Below are 26,212 nucleotides of genomic sequence, written 5' to 3'. Positions count from 1 at the left end.
TCTTCACAAGCGACCAACTTTATTTCACCTGTAAAGTACTCAACGATAAGAACCAAGTTCTTAAAGGAGCTGACATAATCATTTACTATAATAATTTTTTTAAATACCTACAGACACTAGTGTTCCATCCTTTTAGGAATCATCAGTGTAGGATGACACGATATATATGTATATATATATATATATATATATATATATATATATATATATATATATATATATATCATCGCACTTTATGAAAGGAAGACTTATTTTTTAATATTCATGATTAAAAGTGAAAAGTGAAAAACTTTTTAAAAGTCTGCGAACTGATTTCACCCTTACTTAACAAGAGCTGTATCAAACAGTTTTTTATAGGGGAAAAAATCCCTTGATTTAGCGCTTGTCAGGTGAGAGTGAAACCAGTTGGCTGATTTTTAAAATTTTTCACCTTTTACTTTTAATCATGAATATTAAAAAATAAGTTTTCCCTTCATAACTGTGAAAAGAGAATATTATACTCTCTCTTAAAATTATGATATATAAAGTTTTTAAAAAACTAAATGGTCAGCTATAGTCAAGGGCGACCCGAAGGTTCCCTTTTCATTAGCTGCTACACCAACGTGTAAAGAAGGGTGTCACTCCATTATCAGGATTACTTTTAATGCTGTGTTCAGCAAATTACGCTTGAACCATGTTTGTTACACTTCAAACCTTTCTTGGACACCCATGCTGTTCGGCACGATCACGAAGGAACAAAAATAATAAATCTGAATTTTTTTGTGTTTTAGCAGAAGGCATTTATTACTGTCACTTTCCAAACAATGCTTCTTGTTTTTCTTTTTTACTGTTCATTTTTCTGCCTTGATATTAGCAAAACCCTGCCATCTCAACATTAGCTTTAAAATCTCTGTGACACATCCATTTCGCCCTTTATGTACTTTTCTCCTCTCCTAGATCACATGCCGGCCATTTCTCATCTTTGACTTTACACGTCTATCTTTCCCGACATGCCCTTTGCTTCTCTCCCTGCCCACATGCTGTCCTTATTTCTTTTTTGTCATGCAAGCCTGCAAACAGTTCCTAATTTACATATGTGCTTTACCGGTTACTGCTACTAATAATTTCGCAAGTCAGTTATCTTACGGCTCCTGCTGATATTTTAACATGGCCCGACATACGCTCTGTTATACATCAAGTACCAGTTCTTTAGTGTTTAAGGTATGACTCCACTGAAGAATGATCCTCCATTTCAAAGCCAATTAACTACCACTCATACAATTATGCCAAATAGAGTATTCAATTTTATTATTTAATGTATATACATGCAATATTATAAAGAGATATATGTACAGATTTTCAGTATTCAATATCTGAGTAGAGCTAGATAGTAAAGTAAAAAAATATATTTATGGCAATTAAGCTAAACAGAGGTGTGTGTGTGTGTGTGTGTGTATATATATATATATATATATATATATATATATATATATATATGTACATACATAAGAGCAAATAGTTAATAAAACATGTTAAAAAACACTTTGAAAAAGAGTTAAAAACATATTTAATCTGAAAAGGAAACACTTAATAAGTTGATAGTCCTTAATCCACAGAGTTTTGAAGAAATACTTTCCTTCTCATCAGAGGGTAGGAATTAGCAAAATGCGGAATCGGATTTTGCATACAAAAGTATTTGATGGAACTGCAAGTAAGTCAAAGATCCTGCTTGATAACAAAAAGTGAAGCAGAGGGAATATGGTGAAGAAAAGGTGATTTCATGTGAATGGATAGTCTGGTGAAAGGTAAATTATCCATTGACGGTAAAATCCAAAAACATAAATCCAAGAAAGTTAATTAAATTTCCATGCGCACAAGTAAAATCCAAGGAAATCACGCAATTGGAAGATGGTCCAAAATAATCCCAAAAGGCCAAAATCCGTGGAATAATTCACAAATATGTACAAGGAAAAGGGAAAAAAATTCCAATAATATTAATAAAAGAAAAATAAGGTATGCATTTGACACGGCTGCCGAGACAAAGTGTAATTTTATATATATATATATATATATATATATATATATATATATATTTAGACAAATATTATTGAATAGCACGGAATTATTCTGTTTTACAATTTTCCTTTTTATCTTCTCCAATCTCCGAATAGTCCTTTTTGTGTTCTTCTCGAAATTGTATATGTTGGATCCATAATCGCGAGCGCTTTCGACAGAAGTACTTCTATCATCCTCAGGCATATTGTAGAAATAAATGTATAACTTTGCGTTTGCTGGGGGAGTAATATGTTGCCTTTGTACAACGTGTTCAGTTTCTTTTGTAAAGCTGTTCTATGTGAGAGTTCAAACTGATTAAGAATTTCCGAGAGATTGTGTTGGATATAAGTAAATTGATCTGTGGTAATCATATTTTTTAGTTGTTTTTAGTGTTTTGGTAATCATATTTTTTTGTCGAAAGCGCTCGCGATTATGGATCCAACATATACAATTTAGAATTTCCGTGCTATTCAATAATATTTGTCTAAATGAGAAAATGCTGCCTAAATATACACAATATATATATATATATATATATATATATATATATATATATATATATATATATATATATATGGGGGGGGGGAGTGAAAAAGTAACAAACTCCAAAAACAAGAATACAATAACAGTTCACCAAGTTTCGTCTTTATTTCAAGATTTCCTTGAGATGAATAATTTGAAGAAAATAAAATACCAGTACAATATTTGAAGATATACTTGTGTTTGTGGTGCAAAAAGAATGTCTTTGTTCTATTTCAGAACGAAAACAATCGTTAGCATTCAAAATGTACATAGTGTTGTGGCATGAAGTGAGTGAGATTTTTAACATCATATCGGCATTAGATATTTGAAAGGAATACGATGGAATTTTGTTATTTTTGGAATCAATATGGCCATTATAATTTAAATGTTGTGTATGTAATTGAACCTCCACATCGTTTAAGTTTGCAATAATTGCTGATTAAAGAAGTCTTCATTTATCCTAAATCCTAAATGAATTTAAAGAGCTTTGCTTGTTTGAAGTTAAAAGAATGACCATGCTGCAATGAATGTGAGAATAATGCATTCAGAGAATTTTTGTTTTTTATGTTTTTCTGTGTTCACTGAACTTTTTCTCTAATCTCCATGTAGTTTCACCAACATATATTTGATGACAACTATGGCATGGCACAGTGTATATACCTGTATTAGATGTGGGTTTGTTTTGAAAATGGGTTGGTGTTCTTAATGTTTGTTTTATAATTTGTGATGCAGTTTGTATTATTGGTGTTAACTTTACCCAGTTCTGTCCCTTGAACACTCTCCACACAGAGAGTTAACTTCCCTATCGGAAACAGTGTAAAAAGAACTTTCGAAATATATAGCCCGAGCGGTACGCACGTGTTAAATAAATGCTCTTCGACTCCAGTTGTCCATGTTTATTTGCTTTTACATTGGTAGCAGAGCGTACAAAAAAAAAAAAAAAAAAAAAAAAAAAAAAAACAGCAACAACAAAAACATGGCCTCTAAATACATTCCCCTACCAACGTTAAACATAGAAAAATACAATTCCTGGAAGAAAGAAATGCGTATGTGGGAACTAGCCACTACTTTAGATGAAAGGAAACGGGCCCCCGTCATACTTTTGTCCCTGGAGGGAAAAGCGAGAGAAGCCCTGCTCGAATTGGATCTTACCTCACTCAATGCCAAAAACGGAATGGAGATATTATATCAAAAGTTGGACACCCTCTTTTTAGAAGACGCAAATCAGGCAGCATTTATGGCATACAAAGCGTTCGGAAGTCACCGAAGAAAGAGTGGCATGGGAATAGATACTTTTCTAATAGAATTTGAGCGCCACATTGCCAAGTTGAAAGAATTTAACATAATTCTGCCCGAGCTGGTCCTGGTGTTCAGAGCTCTCCAAAGCGCCAACCTCACCCCCGAAAGCGAATGCTTAATAAAAGCCACAGTTCAGGAACTGACACTCAGAGAGATGTCCAAACAATTAAAAAAAATTCTTAATGACTTTGAAGCTCATTCCTCGCCAAAAACGCCTCCTGTTGCTGTGAAAACCGAATCTGACATCATTTTCACCACTGACGAAACTGACAAAACCTACTACACCAATAGTCGTAGTGGACGCCGCCGCCATGGTGATAAAAATTCCAGTCTCACCAATCACGGTACTGGCAGATGGGGTCGCAACCAAAATTCAACACACTACAACAACAACATCAAAAGAAATTCAAACCACAAAGTTGAAAGTGACAGCAGCAGCGGTGTTTGTTTCAAGTGTGGGTGTAAATACCACTGGGTTCGCAACTCTCCGTATGACAAAATTGACAACACTGAAAAAGGAGGCCACTTGCTCGTTTCTAACATCGTCCTCATGAACGAGCATGAAGAATATGGCAGCACCAGCACGTTTTTGGGAGAAACGCTCGGCTCCGCTGTCTTGGATAGTGGTGCATCTGGGACAGTTTGTGGAAGAAAATGGTTTGAGTGTTTTCTAGAAACCCTGCCAGAAAAACAAAAAATAAAAGTTTGAGGTGGAGAGAAAAGCTACAAATTTGTTGATGGGAACACAGCAACTTTGCCATGTGTCATTGTATTATCACTGATGTGGTGGACACCGAAATACCACTTTTACTGAGCAAAAAGTAATGAAAAGAGCCAGCGCAAACCTCAATTTCGAGAACGACAGTATCACCACGTTTGGAAAAAAAATCCCACTGTAATGTACTTCTAATGCACTACCACATTCCCATAACCTGACCTCCACCAGACCGAGGTAAGTACAAACATATTTTGTTCACCAAAGAAATTTCCAACAAAAATAGGCAAGAAAAAATAAAAATCGCCACCAAACTTCATAGATAATTTAATCACCCTAGCGATAAAAAGCTATGTGACTTAGTCAGGAGCACCAGAATGAAAGACAAGCAATTCATTAAGATACTTCAGGAAATTCCCAAATCTTGTGAAATTTGCATGAGATACAAAAGGGTTGAACCCAGACTTGTCGTGGGGTTTTCACTGGGAACATATTTTAATGAGAACATTGCCATGGACATAAAAGAAATTAATGGTAACAAAGTATTACACCTTATTGATCATGATACCAGGTACAGTGTTGCAGCTAAAATTCCGGGTAAAGAGAGCTCAGATATTATTAGTACTATTTTCAAAAATTGGATTACTTATTTTGGTACCCCTAGATTTATTCTCACTGCAAATGCCAGAGAATTCAACAACCAGGCGTTTAGGAACATGGCACAAAATATGAATATTGTCGTTCGTACCACTGCTGCTGAAAGCCCATGAATTAATGGGCTAAATGAAAGACACAAGATTTTTGGGGAAATGGTGAAGAAAACCCTAGAAGAAACAAATTGCAGTTTCGAGGTGGCTCTCGCATGGGCAGTAAGTGCCGAAAATACACTTCAAAGTGTCCATGGATATAGTCGCAACCAACTTGTTTTTGGCAGAAATCCCAACCTACTTGGTTTTCTTAATGACAAACTCCCTGCACTAGAAGGTGTATCTACCAGTGAGATTGTTGCAAATAACCTTAACGCTATGCATGCTGCCAGGAAACACTTCATAGCGAGTGAATCTTCAGAAAAGCTTAGACGAGCACTCCAACACCAAGTTAGAACAGGTATCACCCAATCCTATAAAGATGGAGATGCTGTTCTCTACAAAAGGAACTTGTGTGATAGGTGGCTCGGGCCTGGGACAGTCATAGGGTGGAAGAACAAGCAGGTGCTTGTCAAGCATGGCAGCACCTACATCTGTCTCGTTTAGCTTTCTACCCTGAAACATACCAGAATCACAATGAAGGTAACAACGAGGAATTGAGCACCTCACAAGAGTCTGAAGGATCCCAAGATTGTCAAACTTCGAAGAGAATATTTTAGAAGATTTAGAAATAGCATACAACACTGAACAACGCCCTACTGTGGAGACTCAAGACATAACCAATAAATGCGACACCACCACCAGGAAAGTTAAACTTCTCAAACCTGGACAAATCATTAAATGCAAGCTTGCCAATGACACAGAATCAGACTGGAAGAAGTGAAATGTCATAAGTAGAGAAGGCAAAGCCACTGGTAAAAATGAACATTTAATGAATGTAGTTATGGAACAGGGTGAACCTTTTTGGTTGGATTTTGAACATGGAGTTTCTGATTGGCAAACTGATGAGACTGAAGAAAATGAAGAGCACCATGATTCCTGCACTGAGGAAGAAGTAATGATCACCTCTGCCCATCATAGCCTGGAACTAGAGGAAGCAAAACAAAAGGAACTTGAGAGTTGGGTTAAAAATAAAGTCTATGTTACAGTACCGGATCAAGGCCAACCAAAAGTCTCCACCAGATGGATTTACAGTTTAGCAAAAATTCCAATAACCAACAAACATTCAAGGCCAGACTCGTTGCCCAAGGTTTTCAGGATAAAGATGCTGAGAATCTAAGAAATGATTCTCCTACATGCTCCAAAGAAGATTTACGCATAGCATTAGCTATAATGGCATGTAAATCCATGGATAAATCCATGGATATCAAAACAGCATTTCTGCAAAACAAGAAGTTGGATGACTGATTTATCTGAATCCTCCCAAAGAAGCTAATGTATCCCAAGGCTACATTTGGAAACTCGCCAAATGTGTATATGGCTTGACCGATGCCTCTAGGTCCTGGTATCTCACACTCAGGGAGGAACTGACGAAGTCAGGAGCTATAGCTTCAAAATATGATCAGGCTATATTTACATGGCATTTCGAAAACAAATTGCAAGGTATAATTGCTACCCATGTGGATGATTTTTGCTTTGCAGGGTCAGAGATTTTTCATAGAAAAGTCACTGGCAAAATCCGTCAACTATTTGCAGTTAAATCTGAAGAAATTGCAAAGTTTCAGTCCATAGGATTAAACATCAGACAGAATGGGGAAAATATTAAACTCGGACAGAATGAGTACAGAAATTGAAATATATCCCAGTGGAAACTGGCAGGAATATTAACGACAAAATATCCACAGCAAAAATTTCTGAAATCAGGCAAGTTATCAGCCAACTTAACTGGCTGGCTACACAGATCAGACCTGATCTCAGCTACCATGTCAGTGCATTAAGTTACATCCTCAAACAAAGCAATGTGGAATGTATAAAACATGCCAATAGAGTAGTAAAGAAAGCCAAGAAAGAAAAATTCCAGGTAGATATTCCTGACTTAGGAGATCTCAATCATCTCAAGATTGTTGCTTATAGTGATGCCTCATTTGCTAATCTGACAGACGGAGGATCTGAAGGTGGTTACATAATCTTTTTCGTCGTCGTCATCGTCGTCGTCACGCTCGACTACTTCCGGGCGCGCACCTGTCAATTTCGTTCTTACTTAAATAAATTCAAACATCTTTCACTAACTCATTCTGGCTGGCCGATTTTATTTTCAAACTTCGTCTCAGGGCTTCGGGTTCGATCCTACCCCCCCCCGGGTTCTTTTTATTTAACACCACACACACCTACAAACACCCAGGCAACGCCGGGTACCCCCGCTAGTCTATAATATAAATCTCCCCTGTCTGTTTAAAGTATGTATGTATATATATATATGTATATGTATATATGTTTATATATATATATACATATATATACATATATATATATATATATATATATATATATATATATATATATATATATATATATATAGTAAGTTATGAAATATATTTGGCGATTAAGCTACACAAAATATTCTGCGTTTCATCCACGCTATGATTCAGTATGTATGTATATATGTATGTATGTATGTATTATGTATGTTTGTATGTCCCGCAAAAACTTTTTACAGAAGCGATGGATTTTCACAAGATCAGAAGCATTTTCAAGCTCAACCCTTCGGACGACAAATATCGAAAAATTGGCCAAAAGCTATAATTCCTTCACCCTCAACTGGGTACTTTTCTACAGGGAGGGGTCGCTTTTGTTGCCGATATTTTCAAAAGTCATCGTCTCTTTTCGATTGTCTAGCCTTTAAACCTACGTCACTTCCAGTTTGGCGATGGATGCAACAGCTAACACGTCATGTTTTTTTTTTCACTTTCTTTTCCTCCTTTAGGGTGCGGGTTCAAGCCTGCCTGCATACTACCACTTCTTCTTTTGCACTCGTAATTTCCCCTTTTTTTTTTTTTTGCTCAACCAACACCCTTACATATACCTCCACTTTCTTTTCCGGCTTCACATCATGGGTTCGAGCCTGCCTGGCTACTACAACTTCTTTTTTTTTGTTCAACACACACTTACAAACACCCGGGCACCGCCAGGCACCCAGGCTAGTATATATATATATGTAGTAGAAAATGTACTTGGCATTTCCTGCTATTAAACATAACGTTAAATTCCTGCAAAAAGTAAAAACAACGAAACGAAACTGCAATTATTATGTTTTTTTTCTATACAATTCACTTGGTGTAAGTAAAAAAAAAAAACTCGAGCTGAGATCGAAACCAAAACCTAAAGACATTAAGTCAAGTACGATAGCCACTAAACCAGTTTAAAATGATCTATAAATTGTATTTTCTAAACTTACTCATTTTTAATATAAAGAAGCTTAAAAAGCCAATGAACCCCGACATATCAATTTTTACATTTTGATCCCATAGTATCCTTTGAATGGATGAAAATGGATTAAAAAATTTTCCACGTGTCTGAATCCCTATATACCAAATTTCAAGTCTATAGATCAAAGATTCATTGAGTATATTCCCACTTTTATAATATATATATATATATATATATATATATATATATATATATATATATATATATATATATATTACTAGAAGCAATATTAACGAAAGAAAACTACAAACAGCCCAACATTAATAAAATAGCTTTCAACACAAGTACTAACATATTAAAGATGTTTAATAATTAAAAATATATATATATTAAAATCTAATTATCTCTCTATCGATTTATATATACATACATACGCACATATATATATATATATATATATATATATATATATATATATATATATATATATATATACTAGCTGTACCCTGCCATGCGTTGCAGTGGCTCAATTTGGTGTAATGGAAAAATTTAATAAAAAGAGAAAATGCATGTTTCTTATATTAGTACAGCAATCCACTGCAAAAAGTGAAAAAGAAGGCAAAAATGAAAAAAAATGGTACTCTTGCAGAATTTGATCTGGATCCTCAGGAGTTTCTGTCAATCATTCATGGTTTGGACTTGACCAACAATCAGTGGATGAAGCCGAACGTAGCAAAAATGTTGAAACGCTAAATGTTTTTTTTTTTTTTTGTTATTTTACAAAAATGTGAGTTAGTAATTAATATTTCGTTGATGGTGGGGGGAGGGGGTTACTATACACAGATTCGAAAAAGTTGTCCAAAAACAAATAAATGAAAGCAAAGGTAAGGTAAGTTACGTTTCTACCTAATTGGATAATTGTTTAGTGTTTTTATGTAATGTAAAATGTTTAATCGGCTCAAAAAACAGAAATGGTCGCGGACTCTGTTGAATACGTTAAGTTTGGGAAAGTAAGTTGAAAACTAAAAACTATACAAAACAGTGTTTGAAACTCACCGAATATATGTTACCATGACATAGGCTAGCATAATCGGTGGGTTTCTGACAGTATTTTATATAGTCTTTTTAGTTTTAACTCACTTTCTCTAACTTAAAGTAATCAACAGTGTCCACCACCATTTGTAGCTTTCAAATACCCCGATAAACACTGTTTTTCGAGCCGACTAAACGTTACATTAAATGAAAAGGGTTTGTATTACTAAACACAGATACAAAGAACTTGTTAAAAAATAAATATATAACAAATAAATGTTATCAAAGGCAAGAAAAGTAAATGTTCTACCTAACTGGATAAGATTTTAGTGTTTTTATGTAATGTATAATCGGTTCAAAAACATTCAATGTTTATCAGTATATCTGAAAAATACAAATGGCGGCAGACTGTATGGAATACGTTAAGTTTGTGGAAATTTTGGGAAAATGAGTTTAAACTAAAAAACTATACAAAATACTGTTAGGAACTCACTCAATATATGTTACCATGACGTAGGCTGGCATATAATCGGTGGTTTTAAACTTTTGCCTGATACAGGTGACGACTTTTAAAAGTCTCTTTTAGTGATTACCTGGTTTGAGGATATTTGTACAACTAAATGGCAAATCTGCTCCAAAAAATCCGGTATTATTTTACTTTAAGGCCCGTTTGACGTTCATATATAACAAAATATTTTATTGTAGATTTCGGTGTGCTAAAAACAAAGCTGCAAACCGTTTCCGTAGCAAAAAGAAAGTTTTCATGATATTCATGAAATTACTTTTTCGAAAAGTGGGTGATCACTTTTCAATGTAAATTTAACTTAGAATGAGCTCCCACTTTCTGGCCACCTGAGAGAGGGGCATTTTTCTGTGTTTTTTGGCTAAAAAGTTTTTTGTTTGATTTCTTTTGCATGGTAATAACCCCTGAACTCTGGGACTATTTTCCATTTCACAGCCGTAGCCTTCGTTTACGCTATGTGTGAGCATAAACGAAAGCTGTTTAGCCAATAAACATGGGAAAAAATCCCCCCTCTCTCAGGTGGCTAGAAAGTGGGTGCTCATTTTAAGTTAAATTTACATGGAAAAGTGATCGCCGCTTTTTCAAAAAAGTAATTTCTTCATATCATAAACACTATGTTTTTGCGACGGAAACGGTTTGCAGATTCGTTTTTAGCACACCAAAATCTACAAAAAAAATGTTGTTATTTACGAACGTAAGATGCACGGCCCTTAATGGAAAATTATATAAAAAATCCGGGGGAAAATAGTTTTCAATAAAAACAGCAAATGAATTCGATAGAAACAAAATGGATGCTATTTTTTTTTTTTTTTCTGTGTGTTTCTTGGCTAAATAGTTTTTTGTTTGATTTCTTTTGCATGGTATTAACCCCTGAACTCTGGGACTATTTTCCATTTCACAGACGTAGCCTTTGTTTATGCTATGCGTGAGCATAAACGAAAACTGTTAAATATGCATTTGCGTACCAAAACTGCCATGTAAATTTAACTTAAAATGAGCACCCACTTTCTAGCCACCTGAGAGAGGGGGGATTTTTTCCCATGTTTATTGGCTAAACAGCTTTCGTTTATGCTCACACATAGCGTAAACGAAGGCTACGGCTGTGAAATGGAAAATAGTCCCAGAGTTCAGGGGTTATTACCATGCAAAAGAAATCAAACAAAAAACTTTTTAGCCAAAAAACACAGAAAAATGCCCCTCTCTCAGGTGGCCAGAAAGTGGGAGCTCATTCTAAGTTAAATTTACATTGAAAAGTGATCACCCACTTTTCGAAAAAGTAATTTCATGAATATCATGAAAACTTTCTTTTTGCTACGGAAACGGTTTGCAGCTTTGTTTTTAGCACACCGAAATCTACAATAAAATATTTTGTTATATATGAACGTCAAATTACATAAAAACACTAAACAATTATCCAATTAGGTAGAAATGTAACTTACCTTACCTTTGCTTTCATTTATTTGTTTTTGGACAACTTTTTTGAATCTGTGTATGGTAACCCCCTCCCCCCACCATCAACGAAATATTAATTAGTAACTCACATTTTTGTAAAACAACAACAAAAAAAAAACATTTAGCGTTTCAACATTTTTGCTACGTTCGGCTTCATCCACTGATTGTTGGTCAAGTCCAAACCACGAATGATTGACAGAAACTCCCGAGGATCCAGATCAAATTCTGCAAGAGTACCATTTTTTTTTCATTTTCGCCTTCTTTTTCACTTTTTGCAGTGGATTGCTGTACTAATATAAGAAACATGCATTTTCTCTTTTTATTAAATTTTTCCATTACACCAAATTGAGCCACTGCAACGCGTGGCAGGGTACAGCTAGTAGATATCTATATATATATAAAAATGTAACTCTTGGTTCGTTCACAATTAATTGTCTAAAAAACCACTGGACGGATGGCTTCCACGTTTTGGTATAATATGTTTACTATATCCATGTGTGTTTTTATATATTTCTTTTTAATTATAACATTATACTTAATTTTTCTATGATAAATAGGTGGGTTTCTTTGTACCGATAGGCCATTTTTTTTATTTAGGGACAATTATTTATTACCGCTTCCTGTCACGGGGCCAGTGTTTCTAATTTAACGGTTTTCCTGCTAGATCTGGAGATTTTGTTTGCAATCTAGCAGGAAATTCTAGAAAATCTGGAGATATTTCGCACCCACACACCCACAAGCGCTTGAAAACACTTTAAAACATAAAATAAATTCATTTATGTAAGTACAAAAAAAGTAGCATTTATTGCCTTTGCTAACAATTATTTATTGATTACTTGTTTTGTTTTTCACCTTTTTTCGGCTAACCATTCTTAAATCTCGCTATAAAATCGATTTTTCCAAGTACATTTTAGGTGGGGGGTGGGAATTCCAACCTCCGAAGTTTAGTTTAAAATACAAAATTTAGAAGTATTTAGTCGAAAATTGTAAAAAGCAAGAAACAACAGCAAAAAAAAAAATAATTATATCAATACAGTAGAATTTAATTATCTACCAACCTACATACTTTTAACATGCTAAAACAAAGTTTTTTTGTTTTTTTATTTTTCTAATTTCAAAATATGTTGCACCATTATTGTGATGTTTAATTTGCAATATATTTCAATTTAATTTTTATTATAAAAAGTTTGAGTTTATGATTTGTTTCCTACAAAAAAAAAAAAATACCCTCTCTGAAAAAACAGGTAAAACTAGCTGATAAAATACGGGAGCTAACCGCTTCAATATAATTCCAGAAACATATAGTGAGAAAACACGGAACATTTTATATATTGAATATACTATATTTATAATTTTTTTATGGTAGGAAGTTAAAATAGGGAGGTTTGGGGGGGGGGGGAATTAGCGATTTTTGAAAATTTCAGATGATAAAAGTAAAAATCTAGCGATTTTCTGGACATTTCTTTCTCCTGATCTCGCGGGGTTTTTTAAATCTCAGTTGCCAACACTGCATCACTAAAAAAACACTACAGGCTTAATGTAAACAGCATGTGTTTACAATATCGGTAAATTTTCAATGGGTGTAATCACATGATTATTGATAAATTTAACCACACGTGGTCGCTTTCCTATTAAATATTCATCGAAAAATGTTTGGTACAGACAAAATGAATGCCGACGCTCAAGTGTACAGACATTTTGCCCCCTCCCTTTACTTAAAAATTCACCAAAAATTAGGTAAGTAACCAATTTTAATGAAAATTGCAGTATTTATCAGATAATGATCGCAGAATATAATGAACTAATTATTTTTACTTAACTCTTAGTGAAAATGTTTTATTTTGTTTGAACAAAAAATACCTTTACTACTACAGGAAACGCAAGAATTTATTTTTAATAAAACATAATTTTTACAGTAACATTACGAAAAAAGCCCCTAAAGTCCGTATTAATGAATTTGATATAACTCGAAGAAAAATGAATTCTCGAATACTAGTCAGGAAATTAAAGATTCAATTAGATTCCTATTTCAGTCACCTAAATTATTTAGGGTGAAATGAGTTTAAGAATTTATAGCCAAACCTAAATATTTTTTTTTTTTGCTTAAAAAAAATAGCATTAATACAGTAAGTTAGGTAAAATTTGCATAGAATGCTCTGCTTTACGGTTGTTGTAAAAATGGAACGGAAATTTGAATTTCGTTCCCTTTTAAATTTGGTACATTTTTACATTACGTCCAACTCATCGTTCACATTCGACACATCAACTTTTATAGCTTTTCGGGTATGCTGGCAAGGTTAGGGGTGTCTATTCCGAAAGCCGTTCTTAACATGGGTAGATTGGTAGGCGTGTCAGAAATTTCGTGAAAAATAGTGAATAATTCCACCCCGTTTTTCCAAGCTTATAACTCTTCGAAAAAACACAAAAAATATATCCAGTTTGGCAGAAAAGTAACTTATCTTGCCTTTGATAACATTTATTTGTTATACATTTGTTTTTAGACAACTTTTTCGAATCTATGTGTACAGTAATACAAACCCAATGTGACAAAAAAGAAACGTTTACTGCCAACTTTCTTTAAAAAAAAAAAAAGTGCAAGTTTTCCTGAAAAAAACAAAAGAACTTTCACCTAACAATTTATGGCAAAAATAGCAAACCACAAAAATATGGGGTGCTTCTACACTTTATTGCCGAAATTGGAGACACCATTGTTTTTCACCCACTTGCTATTCAAATTTAGGGGAGACATCATTATATGGCCGAACGATTGCTTCCGGAAAGGGAAATAATAAATTTACCAAAATTAACATTTATTACTTCCGGAAACGTTAAATTAAATTATACTTATCATTTATTACTTCCAGAAACTTGGTGGTAATCGTGAAGAAAGAGAGAGCCTGTTTCCTCCGTTTGACTATAGGTGGCGTTACTGTCTGTCCACCCAGTTACGGAAGCACAAAATGTATATAGTGCCACCCTTGAAATAAAAATAAATGTTTTTGTTATATTTTAATTTTAAACATGTTTTTTTTGGGGGGGGGTGCAAACATATTTAAGTTTTGTTTTTTGTTTTTTCAAACATATTTACGTTTTTTTTTTGTTTGTTTTTGCAAGCATATTTAAGTTTTATTTTTCCAAACATTTACGTGTTGTTGCTTGTTTATTTTAAAACATTTACGGTTTTTTTTTTTGTTTTTTGTTTTTTTGCAAGCATAAACTAAATATTTTTGAAATATTTTTCTTTTTGAAAAGTTTGCTTATGCACTTATTGGTACCGCGCTATTTTTTAATAGTAGTTTCAAGTAAGATTCAGGTTTTACAATATCCTTTTTCAAATATATATATATATATATATATATATATATATATATATATATATATATATATATATATATATATATATATATATATATATATATATATATATATATATATATATATTGGTAAACCGATATTACTGGAGAAAATGAATCTTGACAATTCAAAAGAATGTTTAAAATTATTTATTTGTTCGAAAAAAAAACAAAACAAAAAAAAAACTATTTTATAAAAGTCCAATGTTGCTTTAAAAGTAAATAAAGAAAGTGAAAGAGAACATATAACCGTAATTGTTTAATTGGGAATGTTTCGATTTAACTGATGAGAACGGGAAAGTTTTTCATGGAACAATTTTTTTTTTTTTTTATTAAAAACAAAATTGAAATGACATTCATAATAGGTTAGCGAGCGCCATTTGAAAACCAAAACAAAACCATTATTAGTTTTTTTGTTGTTTGTTTATTTTTTCGTTTGTGTATTTTGTTTTGTTTTTTGGGTTTTCTTTTCGAACAAATAAATAATTTTAAATATTTTTTGGAATTGTCAAGATTCATTTTCTCCAGTAATATCGGTTTACCAAGTTTCTGGAAGTAATAAATGATAATTTTAGTTTAAGGAAGTAATAAATGTTAATTGTGGTAAATTTATTTAGTTTGATTTATCGTTCCGTTTAAATGTAAATTTTGGTAAATTTATTCTTTCCCTTTCCGGAAGCAATCGTTCGGCCATATAATGATGTCTCCCCTAGATTTGGATAGCAAGTGTGTGAAAAAAATGGCGTCTCCAATTTCGGCAATAAAGTGTAGAAGCACCAAATCTGCTAGCTGAGTGACAAATCTGCTTAAAATATTGAAAAAAAAAGAAAGAAAAAAAAAAAAGAATAGAAACTCTAGATGTACCAGAAATTCGGAGGAATTTTTGACACCCCTAACAGAAAACTGCGAATAAAATATAAAAAAAAACTCGTAATTTCTCTTTTTAAAGTGAGTTGTTTATTTTCTATATGGAATATACTTTCAGAATAAACTATTAAAGTTGTTTAAAAAATAATAGAAATATTATTTTAAAAAAAAACAGTGTTTACAAAATGCCGGCGTGCCTTCATGCAGCCATTTTTTTACGTAATAATATCAATAGAATTTTACGAGTTAAATATTTTTCAACTTTTAAACTTTAAAATACTATCAAAATTTTTCTATTGGTTCAATTTTTACGATATTTTCAGGGTCAATGTGAAATTTTATGCTCTTTCCAATAAACCAAATATAAAAAAAAGAATGGTACTCATGCAGAATTTAACCCCACCCCCACCCCGCACCGGATTCCAATTAGTTTAGGGTTCGACCAGCAATCACCGGATTCAGCCGAGCGTTGTTCAAATGTTGAAACACTAAACCAACATTTTATTTATTTTTTTGCAGAATTAATTAATGATGGGAGTATTTTTTCCGTTTATTTTCTTAACATCTGTTGACAAAAGAATTTGTACATTTTCTTGAAAAAAAAAATCCAACTTTTCTCTACTTTCACCTAACTATTTACAGTGTTCATATAAAATATTCGTCTTTTCTTTTTATAATAAAAATTCTATTTTCAAAAAGAAATGTTTACTGCCAACTTACTTTTAAAAAAAGTTTTCCTGAAAAAAAAGAAACAAAAACTTTCTCCTAATAATTTATGGTAAAAATTCACCTTTTCCTGGGAAAAAAAACCAACTTTTATTGATAAAAAAAATTGCAAAAATAATAAAATAAACAAAATGCAATTTTTTATGAGGAATGTGTTCCATTTTAACAAACTGAGCCACAGCAACACGTGGCCGGGTACGGCTAGTATATATATATATATATATATATATATATATATATATATATATATATATATATATATATATATATATATATATTAATGTAAGTCTTTGAATTTCAACAAAATTTTGTACTATATATATATATATATATATATATATATATATATATATATATATATATATATTAAATAGAACACGTATATAAAATACGTTTTGAAGCCATCCAATGCAAAAAGTAATAAACAATTTAAAAACAATGTTTATCAATATATTTCGGTGAAGAATCTCGCCCTTGGCAAGATTCGTTTTTTTTTGTTTTTTTTTCCTCATGGTAGTTTTAGGTGGGACACGTCCGTTTAGTTGTTGTTAATGGTTTGTTTGTTTGTTTTTAAATATATATGCACACACATATATACATATACATACACACAGATACATATATACATGCATAAATATATACATTGATTAAAATTGCCTTAGTCTAGGGAGATTTTCTTTTATTGAATGTGGGCGGAATAGTATATTTTGTTTCTAGTCATTTGCTTAGTTTCGGGTCACACCCACATTGGATGTGGGTGTGATTTTTTCCTTTTATAAACATGCATACATATATAAATATATATACACACAAATATATACACATGCATATATATAAGTAAAATGGAGAATAATTGATAAATATATAAAAATAGGAGTATACACATACATATGCATGCACACATACACCCACACTCACTTGCACATGTGTGTGTGTCTGTGCTTGTATATGTCTATATATGTCTATATGTACGTGTGTGTGAGTGTGTGTGTGAGTATTGTGCTTGTGTATGTGCTTGTATATGTGTCTGTGCTTGTATATGTCTATATGTACATGTGTGTGCGTGTGCGTGTGCGTGTATACTCTTATTTTTATATATTTATCATTTATTTTCCACTTTACTTATATATGTCCATGTGTGTATGCATGTATGTATATGTATGTGTGCGTGTATATATATGTATATGTGTATATATGTTTATATTGGGGATCGACCTTGCACCTAATTAAGCCTTCTATCCCTACCTCCGTACTCACACACACGCACACACACACACACACACACACACACACACACACATCAAAAGGAAAAAACTCATAAAAATATTTACCAAATATATTTGTAGCAGTTAACGAACTATTTTATAAATGCGGATCAATAACCTTTGCCATGTGATTCACAGGTTGGCAGAGTGCATTGATTTTAGCTGTCCCGTAAAGGACTATTTTTAGCCCTTTGGAAACTCAGCTGATTTGGGCGGAGAGACACCAGCCAGCGACCAAAACAGATCTCTCTCACGGCACTCCTAACACCGCTACTCAATGGCTACTGCCATCCGTCATTCAGCAGACGACACCCAACCAGACAGATTCCTTTGCCCTTTCTTTCTTTTCAGTTCAAGAAACAATCTCATCTTTCTTCTGCAATAAACCTCTTGTGTTGTTATTTGTTTCAAGGAGGTGTTTTATTGCTTTTGTGATTATTAATCAATAATTATTACGAGAATAATGCACCTACATTTCTTCTCCTAAAGATCTCACACACACCAAATGGACTTAACATTGACCACTTGAACTCCTGCCCCCCATTGGAGGCAGAAAATCTCATATTGGCATTCTCTTCAAAAACACATTCGTACTAACGAAACTAAAATGTTCTTCCAAAAGGGAAATTTCATAAACTTTTAACTAAAAAATTTTTAACTGAAAAACTTTTAACCAAAAAATATCTGAAGAGAGTTAAAACTAGGCTCGAAACGCGTTATGAAAATATTAAAAAATATTAAAAAGTGATAAGTCTTAAAAACCTAAAATTGTTGCTGGTTAAATTAATAAGTAATAAGTATTTTTTTAATTATAAAAACATTTTAAACCGTTAAAAGGACTTTTTAAAAAAAATTTAATTTAAAATCTTTTTTTATAAATTTCGGTAATTCTGGAAAAATTTAAAAATGTTACAATGAAGTTCTGATAAAAAAAAATTTTTAATTATAAAAAATAAATTAAACTGGAAAAATTAATTATTTAATTATTGGAATTCTTTAGGAAATGTAATTTGTATATTTTTATTTATTTGTGGAAAAAAATTATCCTGATCTTTATAGTTCCTTGATCACCCTTCGGGGTCTATGGCGAGTGGATAGAGCTTAATTGGCCAAAACATGGTGGGACGATAGCAACTATGGAAGTCAGTAACTTAGGCCAGAGGAATAGTTGGCCGAAACGTTGTGAAACAACAACTATAAAATAAGATGGAGATGATAGTCCGAAAATAAATAAAAAGGGAAAGGGCAAATTAAGTCTGGAAGAAATAAGAGAAAAGTAAGAAAAAGACAAAGAAAAAATAAGAAAGCTAAAATATAAATCAACTTAAATTCTTGGAAAATTAATCAACCGGAGCTTTTTTATCCAGATAGGTTTGTCTTTATTGAAATTTTTTTCACCTTAATTTTATTAATATATATATATACTTTTTTTTTTTTTTTACACAGTGATCACCACTTATCAAGGTCCAGAAGCCACTCAGGGATAACGGTTATTGCAAGTACATTACGTCAGTGTGGAGATTTGACGAAGTATATACTTAAGGGGGCGGTTCATTAAGACTTTGTTAACATTGGACTTGAAGACATCGAAGTTGTAGTCTGGTGGGAAGCAGGCAGACGGAACAGAGTTCCACAGGTGTGCAGTTCTAAGAAAGAAGCTTTGTTCATGGAATCCGCATTTTGATTTAGGCACAGATATAGAGTGGGGGAAATTTTTCACAGTGGATTCAGCTAGACGGGTGTTTTTCGTGAAAGATTGGCGAGGGGGGACCAGAGATTGGAGTTCAGACGAGCACCTGCCATGGAAATAACGATAAAACAAGGATAGGCTCGCAACGTCTCTTCTGTGGGAGAGATGTTGCAGGGTAGAGAAAAGGGCATCCCCACTAAGCCACGAAGTCTATTTTGTACTCTGTCAAGGCAGGATAGGCTGTTTTTAGCAGCTCCTGCCCAGATATGGCAACAGTATTCCATCCTTGGACGTACTTGGCTTTTATATAGATAGAGAATTGCATCAGTAGTGAGATATCTTCTGGAGCGGTAGAAGGATCCCACCATCTTTCCAGCGACCTTGGCAACAGACTTGATGTACATGTTCCATTTCAGATCAGGAGTAAAGGTCAAATCCAGAAGCTTGTCAAAACACGGGGCCTCACCCAGACGAGAGCCATCCATCACAATTGATGCCAGATGGGGATCAGAGCGTTGATGATGTAAGGATATATATATATATATATATATATATATATATATATATATATATATATATATATAGAGAGAGAGAGAGAGAGAGAGAGAGAAGCAGACAGACAGACAGAGACAGACAGAAATACAGAGACAGTCAGACAGATAGAACAGAGAGAGAGAAAGATACTCACTGATGTTTTGGGCTGTTCTAGATTCGAATTTTTTTGGGCCGCCATCTATAATAAAAGTAAATAAAAACGTGATACATTCGGTTTTTTTTATATTATAACAATATATTTTGTATTTGTTAATATCTTTTATATTTTTTATATTATAACAATATATTTTGTATTTGTTAATATCTTTTATATTTTTTTTATATTATAACAATATATTTTGTATTTGTTAATATCTTTTATATATTTTTATATTATAACAATATATTTTGTATTTGTTAATATCTTTTATATTTTTTTATATTATAACAATATATTTTGTATTTGTTAATATCTTTTTTTTTATATTATAACAATATATTTTGTATTTGTTAATATCTTTTTTTTTAATATTATAACAATATATTTTGTATTTGTTAATATCTTTTTTTTTATATTATAACAATATATTTTGTATTTGTTAATATCTTTTATATTTTTTTATATTATAACAATATTTTTTGTATTTGTTAATATCTTTTATATTTTTTTATATTATAACAATATATTTTGTATTTGTTAATATGTTTTATATTTTTTTATATTATAACAATATATTTTTTATTTGTTAATATCTTTTATATATTTTTTATATTATAACAATATATTTTGTATTTGTTAATATCTTTTATATTTTTTTATATTATAACAATATTTTTTGTATTTGTTAATATCTTTTATATTTTTTTATATTATAACAATATATTTTGTATTTGTTAATATCTTTTATATTTTTTTATATTATAACAATATATTTTGTATTTGTTAATATCTTTTTTTTTATATTATAACAATATATTTTGTATTTGTTAATATCTTTTATATTTTTTTATATTATAACAATATATTTTGTATTTGTTAATATCTTTTATATTTTTTTATATTATAACAATATATTTTGTATTTGTTAATATCTTTTATATTTTTTATATTATAACAATATATTTTGTATTTGTTAATATCTTTTATATTTTTTTATATTATAACAATATATTTTGTATTTGTTAATATCTTTTTTTTTATATTATAACAATATATTTTGTATTTGTTAATATTTTTTATATTTTTTTATATTATAACAATATATTTTGTATTTGTTAATATCTTTTATATTTTTTTATATTATAACAATATATTTTGTATTTGTTAATATCTTTTATATTTTTTTATATTATAACAATATATTTTGTATTTGTTAATATCTTTTATATTTTTTTATATTATAACAATATATTTTGTATTTGTTAATATCTTTTTTTTTTATATTATAACAATATATTTTGTATTTGTTAATATCTTTTATATTTTTTTATATTATAATAATATATTTTGTATTTGTTAATATCTTTTATATTTTTTTATATTATAACAATATATTTTGTATTTGTTAATATCTTTTATATTTTTTATAGTATAACAATATATTTTGTATTTGTTAATATCTTTTATATTTTTTATATTATAACAATATATTTTGTATTTGTTAATATCTTTTATATTTTTTTATATTATAACAATATATTTTGTATTTGTTAATATCTTTTATATTTTTTTATATTATAACAATATATTTTGTATTTGTTAATATCTTTTATATTTTTTTATATTATAACAATATATTTTGTATTTGTTAATATCTTTTATATTTTTTTATATTATAACAATATATTTTGTATATTTTAATATCTTTTATATATTTTTTTATATTATAACAATATATTTTGTATTTGTTAATATCTTTTATATTTTCTGTAAACGCTAATTTGGTAAAAACAAAAACGGTACGAGAACCTTTCGGAATTATATTTTTTCTTGTTGCCTATGAGAGGAAATTGTATATTCTTAATTCTATCTATTATTAATGCAGATTTGATATCTGTCTAAAACCTAGATTATTCTGTTACTTTTATTAATGAATGCTTAGTGCTCCATTCAGGATTGAAGTGTTGCACCTGTTCTGTAGTTATGATATCATACTTTCAAAGATTACCGTATTCTTTTTTTCTTTGTAAGGATAATATTTTATGTGATAGATGGTTAATATATGTTAACAATTTGTCACAATCGGCTGTTCATTAGCAAACTCCGCAATTAATATGATGTCATATAAATTATACAGTATAATTAATTATATAACGTAACTTTATTATATGATTTAATATGAATGATGTGATGTAACTTAATTATATGATGTCATATAAATTATATGATGTACTTAATTAATGTAACGCAATTACATGATTACATAAACTATGAATATTTTTGCTATTATATATATTATTTATACTTTTAGTAGGAAAAAAGCAATTTTTTTAATTTAAAAAAAATCAAAAATTTCTACTTGGCAAATGCTGTCATTATTGAGAAGTAGAAAGAATAAACATGAAATTATGGCAAATAAATTGAGAAATGATTCCTACGAATACTAAAAAACAAATCTAATTGCTTAGCCTATTTCCTTCTCTGCTTTGAATTCACAATCTTCATCACTTCCTAAAGCAAGTAAGTTTAACAGAAACGTTAACGCAAAATATTTTCCAATCAATGAAAATCGTTTCACACCCCCCAAAATTAACAAGTGAAAATAATAAGCGAAGCAAAGTTAGAAACCGCCATCAATCAGACAAAAGCTAGAGACACCAAGACTTAACCAGTCGCATCTGCACAGAAGAAACAAAAAGTATATACTCCCCCCCCCCTCACTTCATGCGTTTGGGTCGAGGAAGGCAAAAAGAACATGATTCGCATACAAACCTTCTTCATCCTACACACTAGTAAAAGTCAGGTGAACAGAAAATAATTACTACGCACTTACACACATTAACAAGGTAAACCAACACATCCACATAATGCCATGCTGCCAAATACTCGCATACATATATTACTTACATACGAATATATATATATATATATATATATATATATATATATATATATATATATATATATATATATATATATAAAAGTAAATTTTTGGTACAGCAGAATGGAAGGAGAAATTTCAGAGGAAACATAATTTAATTTAAATACCAAAAAAAAACAAGAAATGGGCAGGTGAAATTAAAATTTTCCCTAAGGCCTTATCGTCTGACCCTCTAAGAGGAAACGTCAGAATGATAGATTAAAAACTAAGAAAACGAATGAGGGAAGAGGGGAATTTTGGTTACAGTTGGAAGAACAGTGGAGAAAAAAAAAAAAAAAAAAATCTCACTGTTCAGGTGGTTTTAAATCAATGAATATCTCCAACTGATGTCTAAGAATCTTTTGTCTACACAGGCTAGGTCGAGAGTTGTTAATAACTAACGCCTCAATGATATTGAGATGATAGTTCGACCTAGCACTGTATAAAACAGAAAACCACCCATCGGAATATTGATCGGCACACCTATTTATACTCAACAGGTGATCGCCAATGGCAGACTCATGAGCCTGGGAGTGCCCGGATGCTCTCGAAACCTGGTGTAGTCGAATATCCCGAGGGATATGTTGGGATATTCTCATTTCTAATCTTTGGGACGTTTTGCCAACGTAGTCAGCTCCACACTGACAAACGAATTTATAAACAACAGAGTTCTTTTGAATGGTTGGCAAAACATCTTTACGAAAAGAAGAGAAAAAGGTTCGAGTTGTGTAAACTACTCTAAGCATAGTAGCTGGAAAACATCGTTGAGTAGCAGAAGAAATCCTTTTAACAATATGAAGGCCATCAGGACCCAACCATGGTAATTTTAGATAAATGGGACAACGTGATGGACCAATATGTTTACCGCTATTAAATGTAGTAATTTTACGTTCAATAGTAGATTTTATTATATTAATGGGATATCCATTATTAAGAAAAATAGTTGTAATTTCACCAAGTTCCGTATCAAGACGGTTTGGTGAACAAATCATAAGTGCACGATGCATAAGAGCGCTAATGAGGTTTATTTTTCTAGACTGAGGGGCAAAAGAAAACCAATTAAGATAGAGCCCTGTAAATGTAGGTTTTCTATAAACAGAGGTCTCAAACGTAGTACCAACTTTAGAAACACGAACGTCGAGGAATGGGAGAGAGCTACAGTCTTCAACCTCCATAGTAAATTGTAAAGATGGATGCAGGTTGCAAAGAAGACGAAGAAACTGTTTAGCTTCGCTCCGAGAGGGAAAGCATGCAAAAGTATCATCAACGTAGCGTGTGTAGAATGCTGGCTTAATAATTTTGGAAAATAATTCGTTTTCCAAAAATCCAACGAAAATGTTGGCTAACGAAGGACCAAGAGGGCTACCCATTGATATCCCATCAATTTGACGGTACATAATGTTGTTGAAACTAAAGGAGACTGATTTAGTAGCAAGTTCCATTAGTTCAACAAAAATTCGTTCAGGAAATTGTGGAGATTTTAAGGGGCCACGGTATAGATAGTCAGCACAAATACCAATGGTTTCATCCAAAGGTATATTAGTATAAAGACTATTAATGTCAAAGGAAGCCAAGAACTCGGTATTTTTAGATAAAGGTAATTTTTGTATCTGAGATACGAATTGAAAAGAATCAGAGATACAATGGACCGAATAAAAAGAAAGCACAGGTTTAAGAAGGTCAACTAGCCATTTACCAAGTTCGTGTTGTGCAGAACCCAACATAGATAAAATGGGTCGCAAAGGAATGTTGGGTTTATGGACCTTGGGTAAACCGTACATTCTAGGCCTTTGAGAACCGATGGGTCGGATTCTATCATAAATCTCCTTAGAAATAAATCCGCTTTTATGAAGTTGAAGAAATCTTTTCTGGATTTTTATTTCCATACGAAAAGTATCATCATGGCATAAATCACCCAAACGGAGAAACTTACTTTTATCGTCCAAGATTTGTAACATCTTGGAGATATAATCCGTTTTGTTAAGTATAACAACGCCCGATCCTTTATCTGGGTGAGAAAGGTAAATGTCGGGATTAGACCTAATTAATTTTGCAGCTTCAAAATGATTTTTCTGCCAAACAAAATCACTAGATTTAGTATTTATGGCAGAAAACCTCCGACCTAATTCACCCAACTGAATTTTAACACTAGTTAATTCATCAGTAGAGATAGGCGAATGGTGTTTTAATTGAGTATACAATAATTCAATTTCACTAAATACTGAGATTCTATCAACAGAAGGGGGAGGAATGCAAAATTGTAAGCCAGCAGATAAAACAAATTCTTCTGTAGTGGACAAAACATGAGAAGAATAATTAAATATATGTTTATCCAAATTTGTTATAATCCCAAACTTCTTAGTAATTAAATTTTTTAAATATTTATCATAAGAAGAAGTACATTTAATACGGGTAAAATTATCGCCGATGGATAAAAACCTAGAAAAACGGAGTTTATCAAAGAAAGATAGTTCTTTCCAAACCATGGCCCAAAGAAAAAGGTGTTTACTACGTAACGAATTATATGTATCAGAATTAAACAGGATTTCATCTTGTAGGAAAACACGTTGAACTGCCAATGTATTTCTACATTTAATTTTAGAAATACGATGGCAGATATAACCGGGAGCAACATGATTTAGGCGGCAAGATTTAAGAAATTCCATCCTACACTTCAAAACGATTAACTTATTTTTAATACGTATAACTTTGTTTAACGTTTTGATAAATTGTGAGTTGTACCGACCTCGAAAATATGTAAGTAAATTTTTGGTACAGCAGAATGGAAGGAGAAATTTCAGAGGAAACATAATTTAATTTAAATACCAAAAAAAAACAAGAAATGGGCAGGTGAAATTAAAATTTTCCCTAAGGCCTTATCGTCTGACCCTCTAAGAGGAAACGTCAGAATGATAGATTAAAAACTAAGAAAACGAATGAGGGAAGAGGGGAATTTTGGTTACAGTTGGAAGAACAGTGGAGAAAAAAAAAAAAAAAAAAATCTCACTGTTCAGGTGGTTTTAAATCAATGAATATCTCCAACTGATGTCTAAGAATCTTTTGTCTACACAGGCTAGGTCGAGAGTTGTTAATAACTAACGCCTCAA

General features: G+C 31.5%; 1 protein-coding gene across 5 annotated transcripts in view; it reads right to left on the bottom strand.

Moving 5' to 3' along the window:
- LOC145265452 (uncharacterized) overlaps positions 1–26,212 on the bottom strand; it is a 95,625-nt gene that overhangs the window by 64,673 nt on the left and 4,740 nt on the right. For all 5 annotated transcript variants that reach the window (XM_080121310.1, XM_080121307.1, XM_080121311.1 and 2 more), the window contains exon 2: positions 20,180–20,224. In XM_080121310.1, coding sequence (XP_079977436.1) covers positions 20,180–20,224 — 45 coding nt within the window. The remainder of the gene's footprint in view (positions 1–20,179; positions 20,225–26,212) is intronic.

This window comes from Euprymna scolopes, chromosome 40 (assembly GCF_053919585.1).
Source record: "Euprymna scolopes isolate OS-2025 chromosome 40, ASM5391958v1, whole genome shotgun sequence".
Taxonomy (NCBI): domain Eukaryota; kingdom Metazoa; phylum Mollusca; class Cephalopoda; order Sepiida; family Sepiolidae; genus Euprymna; species Euprymna scolopes.
The sequence above is the reverse complement of the archived record's forward strand: the minus strand, read 5'-3'. Positions and strand labels throughout refer to the sequence as shown.